The sequence below is a fragment of the Halichoerus grypus genome, chromosome 6, assembly GCF_964656455.1.
Source record: "Halichoerus grypus chromosome 6, mHalGry1.hap1.1, whole genome shotgun sequence".
Lineage (NCBI taxonomy): Eukaryota > Metazoa > Chordata > Mammalia > Carnivora > Phocidae > Halichoerus > Halichoerus grypus.
This window is the reverse complement of record NC_135717.1, coordinates 78877453-78890648: the sequence shown is the minus strand read 5'-3', so window position 1 is coordinate 78890648 and position 13196 is coordinate 78877453. Positions and strand designations below refer to the sequence as shown.

The 13196-nt window shown below is 47.2% G+C and overlaps 1 protein-coding gene and 1 non-coding gene across 2 annotated transcripts in view; one reads left to right on the top strand and one right to left on the bottom strand.

Moving 5' to 3' along the window:
* The window catches only part of SLC6A13 (solute carrier family 6 member 13), a 35872-nt gene extending 22940 nt beyond the window's left edge, over positions 1 to 12932 (bottom strand). Inside the window, exons 1-2 of the mRNA XM_036092417.2 lie at positions 12836 to 12932; positions 10068 to 10274 (exon numbers count right to left, since the gene is read on the bottom strand). Of these exons, the coding sequence (XP_035948310.1) occupies positions 10068 to 10269 (202 nt within the window). The 5' untranslated portion in view covers positions 10270 to 10274; positions 12836 to 12932. The remainder of the gene's footprint in view (positions 1 to 10067; positions 10275 to 12835) is intronic.
* TRNAM-CAU (transfer RNA methionine (anticodon CAU)) lies at positions 2412 to 2484 on the top strand. Its single transcript has one exon. It is a non-coding gene; the product is annotated as a tRNA-Met (tRNA).
* Positions 12933 to 13196: the final 264 nt, after the last annotated feature.

The window sequence follows — 13196 nt, the reverse complement described above, 5'->3', positions numbered from 1 at the left end:
TCTCTCAAATAAATACATAAATAAATAAAATCTTTTTTTAAAATTACCAGGAAAACAAAGAAGCAGAAAAATATTACTCATAATGAGGAGTAAATCAATTGATTGAACCCAACCCATAGCTTACACTAATGTTAGAATAAGCAGATATGGACACTAAAGTGATTATTATAATTGTGTTCTATATATTCAAAATGTTAGACAGAGACGTGAAAGATACTGAAAACACCCAAGTCAGATGTCTAGAGATGAAAACCACAGGGGCACCTGGCTGGCTCAGCCAGTAGAGCATGCGACTCTCAATCTCAGGGTTGTGAGTTGAAGCCCGACATTGGGCGTGGAGCCTACTTTAAAAAAAAAAAATTAGAGGGGTGCCTGGGTGGCTCAGTGGTTGGGCGTCTGCTTCAGATCCCAGGTCCTGGGATGGAGCCCTGCATCGCATCCGGCTCCCTGCTCCATGGGAGGCCTGCTTCTTCCTTGCCCACTTCCCCTGCTTGTGTTCCCTCTCTCACTGTGTCTTTCTCTGTCAAATAAATAAATAAAATCTTTAAAAAAAAATTAGAGCTGAAAACCACAATGTGTGAGATGAAAAATACATTGAATGGGATTAGTGGCAGATTAACAGCAGAAGAAAAGATTAGTGAACTTGAACCACAGAGTAGAAACTATCCAAAACAGAGAAAAGAGGTTTAAAAAAAAAAGGTGTCAGTGAGCTATGGGACAATTTCAAAAAGTCTAATATACTAGCAAGTGGAGTCCCTGAAGGAGATAAAAGATGGGGGGGGGGGGGCAGAAAAAAATTTGAAACAATAATGGGTGAGATTTTTCCAAATTTGATGAAAACTATACATCCACATATCCAAGAAGCTCTATGAGCCCCAAGATAAGAAACATAAAAAACACTATAACAAGGCACATCATAATCAAATTATTTAAATCAGTGATTAAGAGTTTTTAAGAGGAAATCTTAAAAGCCACCAGAGAGGGACACCTGGGTGGCTCAGTCAGTTAAGCATCTGCCTTCAGCTCAGGTCATGATCCCAGGGACCTTGCTCAGTGCTTCTCTCTCTGCCTGCCACTCCCCCTGCTTGTGCTCTTTCTCTCTGACAAATAAATAAATAAAATCTTTTAAAAAATGAAAATAAAATTAATCAGAGAAACAAAGACACATACGTACAGAGGAACAAAGATAGGATGACATCAAATTTCTCATTGGAAACAATGCAAATGAGAAGACAGCAGTAAGAGAGCACATTAGTTAAAGTACTGAAGGAAAAAAGAAACTATTAGCTAGACTTCCAATAAAAATACTGTTCAAAAAGTAAAGTGAAGTAATGCTTCTTAAGACAAGCAAAACCTGAAAGAATCCATCACTAGAAGATCTGCACTATAATAAAGGTTAAAGAAAGACCTTCAGGCAGAGGGGAATGATGATGCCAGAGAGAAATATGATTCTACACAAAGGAACAAAGAATGTTAGAAATGGTAACTACATACATAGGTAAACATCTAAGAATTTTTTCTTATCACCCATATCTCTTTGAAAGATAACTGACTGGTTACACAATATGAGGTGGAGTTTATAACATATGAAAAGTAAAATGTGTAACAATAAGAGCACAGAAGTCAAGAGGAAAGAGATGGAAATGTATTATTGTCCTTACAATAATACATTTATCTTATATGTAAAGTGATATAATATCACGTGAAGGTGAACTGTGATAAATTAAAGATGCATGCTACAAAACCTAAAACAATCATTCAGGGACGCGTGGGTGGCTCAGTTGGTTAAGTGTCTGCCTTAGGCTCAGGGCATGATCCCAGAGTCCTGGGATCGAGTCCCACATTGGGCTCCCTGCTCAGCGGGAAGCCTGCTTCTCCCTCTCCCACTCCCCCTGCTTGTGTTCCTGCTCTCGCTGTCTCTGTCATATAAATAAATAAAATCTTAAAAAAAAAAAAAAGAAATGCACTTTAAATATCGAGACATGAAAAGAAGGAAATCCTGCCTTTTGAGATAACATGGACAGACCTTGAGGACATTATATTTTCAGAGAGAGAATAAGAAACATAGTATGTTCAAGGGCTGCAACATTCCCCACCTGCTGGCCTAGATGGCAGGAGACCCTGGTTCTCCTCTGGCTTTGGCCTCTATCTTCCTGGGACCCTAAGCAAGTGTCCTTTCTCCTTTATGTTTCTCATTAGCAAAGTGAGGAGTAGAGTAGTGATGTCAGGTCCCTTCTGGACCTGACAACCCAGCTTTGTTGTCATCCAGGGTCCCTTTGCTCATGTTCCAGCCCCAGACCAGTAACCATAGCCCAGAGCACCAGAGACCTCGTCCACCATGAGCTCAATACCCCAGCAAATCCTGTATGTTCTCACTTATATGCAGACTTCAAAAAGCCAAATTTGGGGGTGCCTGGCTGGCTCAGTCGGAAGAGCATGTGATTCATGATCTCAGGGTTGTGAGTTCAAGCCCCACGTTGGGTGAGGAGATTACTAAAACAAACAAACAAACAAAAAACTTTAAAAAATTAAAAAAAAAAAAGCCAAATTTGTGGAATTAAAGGGTACAATGGTGATTGCCAGAGGCTCAGGGATGGGGGAAATGAGGAGATAAACTTGCACCTATAAAATGAATAAGGTCTGGCAATCGAAAGTACACAGCATGGTGTCTATAGTGAACAATTACCGTATTATAGACTTGAAAGTTGGTAAGAGAATAGATCTTAAGCGTTATCGCCAAGAAAAGCTAATTATGTGAGGGAATGGAAGCGTCCAATAACCTTATTGTAGTAATCATTTCACAACAGACACATGTATCAAATCCTCATGTTGTACGCCTTCAACTTAGCATATGTTATGTCAATAATATCGCAATAAAACTGCAAAGACATTAAAAAAACAGGTCTGTGGCTGCACTGGGACAGGGTAGTAAAGGTAAGAGGTGGGAGAAAGGGACAGGAGGAAACTTGGGGGAGTCATGAATATGTTCATTATCTTGATTGTGGCAACGGTTTCATGAGTGTACACATGTCAAAACTTATCAAACTGTACACTTTAAATATGTACATTTTTTCGTAAATCAGTTATATCTTAATAAAACTGTTTAAAATGAAAGTTAATGGGGAATAACATTCTGCAGTTCTTCACCTTCCAGATCTCTGGCTTGTAGTCTACACATCCATAAGTCACGCTGAGGAAAGCACCTGATTACCACAAGGGCAAAGAAATAAAGATCAGGGGCGCCTGGGTGGCTCAGTCATTAAGCATCTGCCTTCGGCTCAGGTCATGATCCCGGGGTCCTGGGATCGAGCCCTGCATCGGGCTCCCTGCTCAGCGGGAAGCCTGCTTCTCCCTCTCCCACTCCCCCTGCTTGTGTTCTCTCTCGCTGTGTCTCTCTCTGTCAAATAAATAAATACAATCTTTAAAAAAAAAGAAAGAAGATCATAAACACCTCAGCCTAATAAGTCCATAAATCAATCCAAGACTTACTGAGCAGGAAAGGAAAATTCAGGAAGAGAGAACTCAGTAGCTGATATGAACAGTTACTGCTCAGAGTTGAAAACATGGCAGAAAAGGAAAGAGAACAGAGAGAGAAAGACAGAGAGAAAGAGAATTTTCAGCCCAGCTCGAGCCCCTCCCCCCCATCTTTATGCTACCTGCTCTTTCCCAATAAACCGAGCCAATGTTTAACTGCAGTGGGTTCCATGGTCAGCTCTGCTCCCCTTGTCCTCTGCCTCTTGGAGCACGTGGGCAGCTGGCCACAGGGGCAAGGTCCATACTCCATAAGCTGAGCCACTGACCCTACAAGGGGAAGGGGTCAGGGGAGTGATGGGCTCCAGAGGGACCCAGGTGCAGACGTGGGGGTCCCATGGGGCACCCTGCCTCTTTCCCCACTCAAGCCCCGGTCACCACGATTAAAAGATGGAGCTAGTCCTAGAGATGGAGGATGGACGTCAGTTATCTGCTCCCCCATTCCAGCAGGTTAGTCTCCTTCCCCAAATTCTGAAATGTCCTGGCATGTTTCCCCATGAGCTGGGAGAGTCCACATGCCCAACCTAGAAATTCTGCAGGCCACCCTTCTCAAAAGGAACCCATTCTGTGGTGTCCTCTGTAATGTTCCAGCTAATATTTTAAAGCCTAAACTGATGAGGTTCCACATGAGCAACCCAGCGGTGAGCATACATGAGCCATTATGTGCCAGAATCAACAGTAGTCTGACCACTACTGGGGGCTGAGTCATTAACTAACAATGGTAACAACTATCACTTACTATCACACACAATTATTATTCTTATATGGAGAAAAAAGTGCTCCTCATTTCCCTTTGTTCTTTATACTAACAAGCAGCATCAAGGTGATCAGTCTCCCCGAGGCCAGGTACTATTTAATCCTCTTCGCATTAGTGTCCCTGTGGCCTCTCTCCCTGTGGCCTAGGGCTGCCCTACCCCCAAAGCCTGCTGCTCTAAGATCCGTATTCCTAGAGATCCAGCTGTGGGACATTCTGTTGTCGCCTCACATGGGGTCTCCAGGCATTCCGGGTGTGGAGGAACTTGGACTGCCAGCAGCCAGGGTCCAGGGAGCTGGAGAGACCCCAGCTGAAGCCCCATGAAGGATCTGGGTGTCTGGAGACTGAAGATCAGAAGGAAGGAGGGACAAGGAAAAAGGAAGCATCTGTCCTCACACAAGGTGACTTCCAGCTGGTGTTCTATGACTAGCAAAACCAACGATTCCTTGCACAAGTGACTTCTGCCCCTGGTTTTCAGCAACCTGGACTTAGAAATTAAGTATAGGGGCACCTGGCTGGCTCAATCAGAGGAGCATGTGACTCTTGATCTCGGGGTCATGAGTTCAAGCCCCACATTGGGTGCAGAGACTACTTAAAAATAAAATCTTAAAAAATAAGTAATAAGTCAATAAAATCTTTTTTTAAAAAAAGAAATTAAGTATAAAATGGTTGGCAGATGATCTGTTTTTGTCTGGGCTGAGACTGGTGGACAAGTAATTTACATTCCCTCCTGGCAGATTGAATCCTATTACTAAAACCCTCTCCTACCACCTTCCCCCAACATCAAGCCTTTTGGGTTATCAAGAGACTTCTCATCCCCATGGCTAGAGCTTTAGGGGACAGGCCCCAGTGGAAGGTCATGTTTGCATTTCCCTCCAGGGAGCTGAGGGTGGAGAGCTTGAGAAATAGTACAAATGTGCAGCATCTTCGGCCACTTGGCCAGGCAGGAGACCTATCCCCACCACCGCTGGACACACGGGAGACACTGTCCTGACTACGCAGCCCTCATACTGGCTTCTTCCTAGCCAGGAGGGAGGACACACAGCGGACGTGCCCTCTGCCCACTCCTGAGCTTTGCCCAAATAACCCATACTTCCTATTTCTAATTCCTCTCTGCCCCCATTACCTCGAACCCACTGCAAGCAGTCATTGCCCCGGCCTCCCGCTGTGACTGCTCCTACAAGGTCACCAACGGCCCCCATGCCACCAAAGCCAACACTCCATTCTCCTCCGTAACTTTCTTAACCTACCTGCAGCGTCTGATGCCGTTGTCCCTCCGGCCTCCCTGACCTCATCACTTTCCTTGCCTCCCAAAACACTTCAGTGTCCTGGTTGTTGTCCTTCTGCACTGGTTTCTCCTTCTCTGTCCCCTGCTGGTCCTTCCTCTTCCCCCACTCCTTGTTCTCTCTTCTCACCATGAAAGTGCTAATCACCCTCAGGTTTATATCTCCGCATCTTTCTCCCAGACTCCAGACTCCTGTGTTGTACTGCCTAGTGGACAGCTCCCCTTGGACAGCTCAGAGATATCTCAAGTCCGTGCTCCCACAACGCAACTCTTTATGTTCTTCTTAACACCTGCTCCTCTCGGGGCCTTCCACAACACAGCGGAGGGCACGTCCTTCCTCCACGGGGCTCAGGCTGCAGCCCCTGGACCGCTGAGACCAGGCAGGAGCAATGGAGGTGACAAGAAGTGTCAGGTTCTGCGTACGTCATGGGGGGGTCTCCAGTCCCAGGAGGTTCTGGGTGTTGAGGAGCTCAGTCTGTTGGCAGCCAGAGTGCAGAGAGCCCAGCTGAAGGCTCATGTTCGGAAGCCCCCAGAACCTGGGTATTTAGATAGATCCAACAGTTTGGCGGAGGGGGAGGAACCGAGGATGACTCTAATATTTTCAGCCTCCTAACTGGTCCGCTTCTGCCCTGACTCCTATACACCCAGTTCTCAACAGCAGCCGAAGAGATTATTTTAAAATGTAAGAGCACAGGGGCACCTGGGCAGCTCAGGTTAAGCGTCTGGTCCTGGGATCGAGTCCCACATCAGGCTCCTTGCTCCGCGGGGAGCCTGCTTCTCCCGCTCCCTCTGTCCCTCTCCTTGCCCCACGGCCTGCTTGTGCTCTCTGCTCTCTCTGGTGCTCTCTCTCTCTCAAATAAATAAATAAAATCTTAAAAAAAAAAAAAAAGTAAAATGTAAGATCATGCCACTCCTGCTCAAAACCCCGCCCTTTCTCCCATGTCACCAGAGCCAGAGCCAAAGTCTCACAATAACTGACAAGGACCTCCATGATCTGCCACCCCCGTCCTATTTACTTCTCTGACCCCAGCTTCTATTTGCTCCCCTCCTCACAACTCCTCAAACAAGCCAGTCAGCCTCTTGCTTTATGACTCTTAAATCTTGGAGCACTTTTACCCTCAATATCCACACAACCAACTCTCTCACTCCTGGCAAACCCCGGCTCAGATGTTCTCAGTGTCCCCACCCCGCACACACACACTCCTGATATCCTTTACCCAGCTCTCCTTGGTCTTTTTCCATAGCACTCCTTAACTTCTGATATACTATATAATTTTCCTATTTAGTATGTTTATTGTGTATTGTCTGTCTCCCTCCTCTAGAATGTAAGCCCCACAAGGACGGAATTGTTCTGTTCTGTTCGTACATGGATCCCAACAACTTGGAAGCATTCTGGGCAAATGGAATGTAGCCGGTAATTGCTGTTGAATGACACGGTCGGGGTCGGGGCTTGGTGGGCTGTGTGCGGGAGCAACTGGCTGAGATTGGAGACTCCAGAAAGCCATTAGGGGGTGGGCTGGCCACAGGTTTTGGACAGCAGGGAGGGTGCTCACCGCAGAGATGATTGAGGCAGGCATCGCTCGCATCCATCTCCCTGAAAAGCTTTTGATTTGAGATGGGCTTCTTTATATCACTTTCTCGGCTTCTCTGGTTTTCGACTATAGTGTTTCACTGTTCACCTGCTTTTCTATCATATTCTTGTCTCAGCCCTTTCTCTGCTTGGGAACTCACTTCTAATTAGGATCTACCAAATGTTAAAGCTGGAAGGAACCAAAGAAGACATCATTTGTATTTACATTTGGAACTAAAATTATGTTTTGGGTAGTTTTTCATCCATGACCTCACCACTGAACAAATACGGATAATAATAAAGTGCCTAGCTTATCCTCCCACTCTTCCCCCAAGCATAAAAGTGGCTGTTCAAGGCTGGGAAGTTGAAGAAAGGGCCCAGAAACAGGCCGATAGGGTCCGTTACCTGAGCACGGTACACCCCAGAGTACCCCAGCATCCTTCTCCAGAACTTGCTCAGAACATTCTTCTCATCCCCAAATCCCAGTTGGAGAACCATGGGTTTAAATAAAATCACTACACCAGGAGGAAAAAGGGTCAAATCAATGTAAGTGATCTCCATTCTCCTCACCTTCCTGCCCCATACAGGTGACAAAGGGTCCCATCAGAAAGAGGCATCAGTCTGTTCCTTGCCAGACAAGGAGGTGAGAAGAGGAAGTGCTGGGGCCCATTCTGTGTAGGAGCTTGCTTTCCCAGGAAGGCGAGGGGAGTTGAGTGATGACAGAAAGGTTAAACTGCTGGGAACACCAAAAACCAGGCCTGTCTAGGTCCCTCTAATGACCGCACATACCCTCAGTGAGTTCCCCTTACCTTGGCAAAGGAGGCTTTCCATTAATTCGCCCGGTGGCCCTGGATGACTCCTGCCCTTCAGAGCAAACCTGGGCATCAGCCTCTAGCTCCAAAGCCCCTCAGAACACTTCCCTCCAGCTGCTGTCGTCCATCAAGGAAAAGAGGAGTCCTAAGGCCCTGCTCTTGATCAAGGGAAGAGACTGTGGGTGGCAGTGTTAGGGATTAAACAGAGTTTGACTGGATCCAGGACCCCTGAAAATGTCTCTGCTCTTGATCAGAATCAGCGTGCAGGAAGGCTGGCTCTATCCAGGGAGGAAGCAGCCACAAGCCGTCAGTCACACCCCCCCTTCCATCACAGGCCCGTGGCAAGAACCAAGGGGCTCTGATACGCTTCCTGGGCCTGCCTTTCCACCCGAGACAGTGTCGCACACTCCTGGGCCTGCACAAACTTACCACAGAGCCCTGGGGCAGAGCTCAGATCCAAACACTGCCAGACAAGCTCCCCTCAACAGAGTGAGCCCACACCCCCCCCCCCGGCTCCTGGGCACAGCTCCCTTTGCTTCCCCTTCTTCAGCCCAGTGGTTTTGTGCCAGAAATCACTGGAAATCACTCCCTCCCACCTCTTTGTGCCACTCCTGCTAATTCCCAGGCCAACCTTTACCCAATTCCAGAGAGGCTTGGGGAAAGCTTCTCACCTCCTAATCTTCCTGCCATGTGAGGAGCTAAGCTGGTTACTAGGCTCCAGGTACAGAGTCCCAAAGCCCCACTTAGCCCCCAGACTCCTCCTCTGCCCTGGAGCAGCTTCATCCCTCCACCCAGTTCACTGAAGGCAAGCATGTGGAGTGTCCAAGGCTAGGTTCAAAGTGGGATGACCTCCTTCCTTCCCTCACAGAGCACACGGAAAAGTCCCGTGATTTCAGGCTGCTGGCCAGAGATCCCCGGGAAGAAAGGACATATCAGCCCATCCCCTCCCCTCTGGAAACATACAAGTTAACTTCCAACTCCAAGGCCAGTCCTCCAATTGCCACAATCCTGAGAATAGGGCTCCAGGGATTCAGCGCGCCTCTGTACCCCCCAACCCAGCCCTCCCACTTCCACTGTCCAAAACCATGGGGAGGCGGAGCTCCATGCATTTGGAGGCTCCTGCTTCCCTGGAAAAGGGTAAGTGTTTACATGAGGGTACCGTCCAATCCTTGTGGCCCACAAAACAACCACCGCCCTCAGCATTTCCCCACGTGACCTACCTCGGCATTTCCCTTTCCCCCAGCCCAGACTGCAGCCTCACTTCCAAACCAGATCTGGGGATCCCCAACACCTGGAAGCTTTACCCATCCACAAGGCGATCTTCCTAACCTACGGCTCACCCAGGACGCTTCAGGACCTGAGAAATCCACAGAGGTCTGGGATGCCCTGGGAGTGAGTTACTGGTTGGAAAATTACCACCACTGCTGGCGGGGAGCAGGGCTACCCCAGCGGGCTGCAATGGGGTGGGGGGAATGAGAAGCCAAAAAATACCGAGGAAACAGTTGGAGTTAATACCACCTACACACAGACTTTCAGTGGGGAATTTTTAAGGGAGAGCCACTGGTATCAAAGGTTATGACACGGGGAGGGGTTGAGTAATGACTGCCTTGGGGAATGTCATGACGTCAGCAGCATAGGGGAAGACACAGACTGAGGGGTCTCATGACCGCAGGACAGCTCAGTAGCAACATCGTCTTCACCGTAGCTGCCATTTATTAAGCACTTGACACACATTACCTCTAATCCTTACAACAACTTGAAAGGCAGGCACTACTATCTTAATTTACAGGAAGAGCAGTGGAGGCTCTGACAGCTTACATGACTTGCTCAAGATTACACAGAGATTAAGTAGCAGAGCCAGAGTCCGAACTCTGATCCATCTGGTTCCAAACCCACGTTCATATTCCTAGGATGCCATACCAGTATAGAAAACCCCCTGGGAAAGTCACGTGACTTTCTAGGTCTCCATCTCCTGCAGTGTCCTTCCTGACTTGTAAGGGTCTTTCCAACTCCAGCATTTCTATGCACCCATGGGACTCCCCAGAGGGGCAGTAAGTGCAGGAGTTGGAGACAGCCTCCTTCCAGGGATGGGTGGGGTGGCGCAGTGGCTCTCACCTCCCCCATTTTTGTAGCATAGATAGGGAAACCTCCAGACGTTGCCGAGGCCAATGATCTCCCCGGCCACTGACAGCACAAACTCCATCTTGTTGTTCCAGTGTCCCCGTTCCAGGGTGCCATCTTCCTTCGCCTTTTCCATGACTGGGTATGCTGGCTTTGTCTCTCCATTACTGGTTGTGCTCGAGACCCTGCTATCCATCCCACCTGGAAAACAAGCAGAGTGCTCTGTTGCTGCTGGGAATCCTAGGAGGAAAGCCTTCCCCTTCCTTCACCAGCAGATTCCCAAGGGAATGAGTGCACTAGAAGAAAAAGTAGATCCCTATCCCCTTGCCTGAAGACCCGTGTTCTCCTTAGCAGCTCTTATTGGTAAAGGCTGAGTAACAGCTGCTGAGAATGTATATTCCTTTCCTGTTCAGGAAGAAAGCATGGATACTGAGGTACAGGCATGGCTTCCACTCGGCAGGTCCTCTTGGGTTGGGGCTTGTGGAAATGGAAGACTTCACATGGCCGCTGGGTTGTCTAAGTTCTCCCTGTCAGCCTACGACTCACTTTGTCTGTGTTAGCATGCCCTTCAGTGTCTGTATTTCTGTATGCTGGGGATAGTTGAAAGGATCCTCAAGGCCACCAACTTCCCTTGCAGGAATTTAGTCTAGCAAAATAACTGTGACTGTGGGTATGGATTTGGCATCGAAGATGTCCATTGTTTACAACAGCAAAAAATTAGAAAGTACATAAATGTCCCAAAATGGTAGATAGGTTAATAAATTATGGCACATACGTACACTGGACTATTATACAATCATCAAAAATTATGTTGCAGAAGAAAATGCAATGAAATGAAAGTGTTCACAATACGTGAAGCAAAAAGTTATAAAAGAGCATTTATGATATGATTATCCTTGGAAAATATTTTATAAAGTGTATACAATAAAAGATTAGGATAGCCACCAAAATGGTTCTCTCTCCGTGGTTGGATTATAGGAATGTTTTCCTTATTTCTATTTTCTACATTTTCATCAAAGAACATGATTTATTTTATAATATTAAAATAAAAACAAGTTTTAAAAAAAATCCTCCCAGGCGCCTGGGTGGCTCAGTGGGTTAAGCGACTGCCTTCGGCTCAGGTCATAATCCCAGAGTCCCAGGATCGAGTCCCACATCAGGCTCCCTGCTCAGTGGGGAGTCTGCTTCTCCCTCTGACCCTACCTCATCTTGTGCTTTCTCTCTCTCTCTCAAGTAAATAAATAAAATTAAAAAAAAAAAATGGCAACATCATTTTAAAAACAAATAAAATTTAAAAATCCTCCCAAAGGATGAGAGAGGCTGAGTGGGCCCTGGAATTCTGATGAAGATGGGCTGATCTTCCATGTCTCTCTAAAGTCAACAGAAGAAAGATGAACTATGGGTTCTTTTTTCTTTTTTGGTGATGACACACATAGGAATCTGTTATGGTATAAATAAAGAGCTACTGTTCCAAATGCTTCACTGCCCTATTCTAGACTCTTACTGGGATTGAAGATAAGATTGGATATGGCTCACATTTAGTGAGCAACTACTACTAAGCTCTTTACATATATTTGTTTCCTTTAATCCACACAACCACCCTGATATGTAAGCAGTATTAGCTCTGCTTTGTAAATAAGGAAGCTGCAGCTCAGAGAGGTAAAGTAACATGTTTGCTACCCTACAGCGAGGCAACAGCATAGGTGGGACTTGAACCCACTCTGTCCCTGCTCTTTCCATTCCATTCCATTACCAGCATGTCTCAATAGCATCTTCTGATGACTCCCTCCGGATTTTATACAATGGTCCTTTTTCTGGAGAAGTAGGCAGATGGACTTTTTCATACGCCTCAAGAAAAATTCATGTTAACAGAACTTTCTCAGTGGGAGCCTCATCTGCCCAGACTCCCCTATGGCTCCGCCTCCCCAGTGTGGCTACCACAGGGATTCAAAAAGTCACGGAGAGAGTCAAGGAACAGTAGGCACCTTTGCTTATTTGATAAATTAGGGAATAAGCTCCAAAGATTGTGAGCTAAGAAGGAGAAACCCAACCAGCTGGTCCCAAGAAGGTTCTTCAGTCCTTTCGAGAAGATTGTCTAACGTCTTGTGCTGGTTCTGAGCCTCCCTTTACCAACCGATGGGTGCCTTCCTATGGTGGAACGTCATCTCCCTCCACTCTTTCATCCTCCCAGACCCTAGAAGAAACAGCAGTCCTCCCGGGTCCCTGGCCTCATTAGGGTACTGCTTCTCAGAGGTGGCGCAGTGCCATCAGAAGGTGTACAACCAGACAAGCCGGGCACAGATCTTAGCTCTGCGCTGTACCACTCGCTGACTCCGGGGAAGTGAATTAACTACTCTGAGCCTCCGTTCACTCCTCTGTGAAGGTGAGAAGGACTAAGTGAAGCGATATATATAAAGTAAAGCACTTAGTAGAATAACAGGCACTCAAATTTTTATTTTCTTTCAGTCTTGCCAAAGAGTTGTTCATTGTCTCATCTCACAGGGAAGAAAGCCTTTCTTTCCTCTCAGTCTAGGGTTCTTGTCCTCTGAAGCACATGGTCCCTCAAGTCCACGGCCACTGGAGCTTCAGAAAGCCCAGAATATAGCATCTAGTCTTTGCACATGCACACATAAATGGCAGGACATATTTTCGAGAAGGATCAAAAAATCCTTTGGTTGTAAGTCCTATGATCTTACCAACCTATAGTCTGAGACCCAGAAACAGAAGAAAGAGAGAGCGAGAGAGGAGAAATTGTCACCAACCTTAGTGCAGTTGCTGCCAGAGGTCCAGTCGGGGGAGAAGAATTATCTAAGGGGAAAGGGGAAGGTGCTGGCTATTTAAAGTGCGGCTCTGACCCCCAGCCGCACTTGTAATCCTAAACTTGGCCCGGCCCACATTCCGCCTCCTGCCTCCCCTCCCCTCCCTCCCCTGAGCACCAGACCACTCACACGCGAGTGATTTCACAGCCCGGGGAGTGTGAGCACACCCGGGCAGGTCAAGCCAGCTGCTTGTGAGGCCGGCCGGGCAGCAAGCTGTCTTCCCCAGAGCTCACCGCTCTTCCCTCTGGCAACCTTGGGGGCTCCCTGGAGGGATCCCGCCTTCCACCCCTTCTGCAGCTCCAGT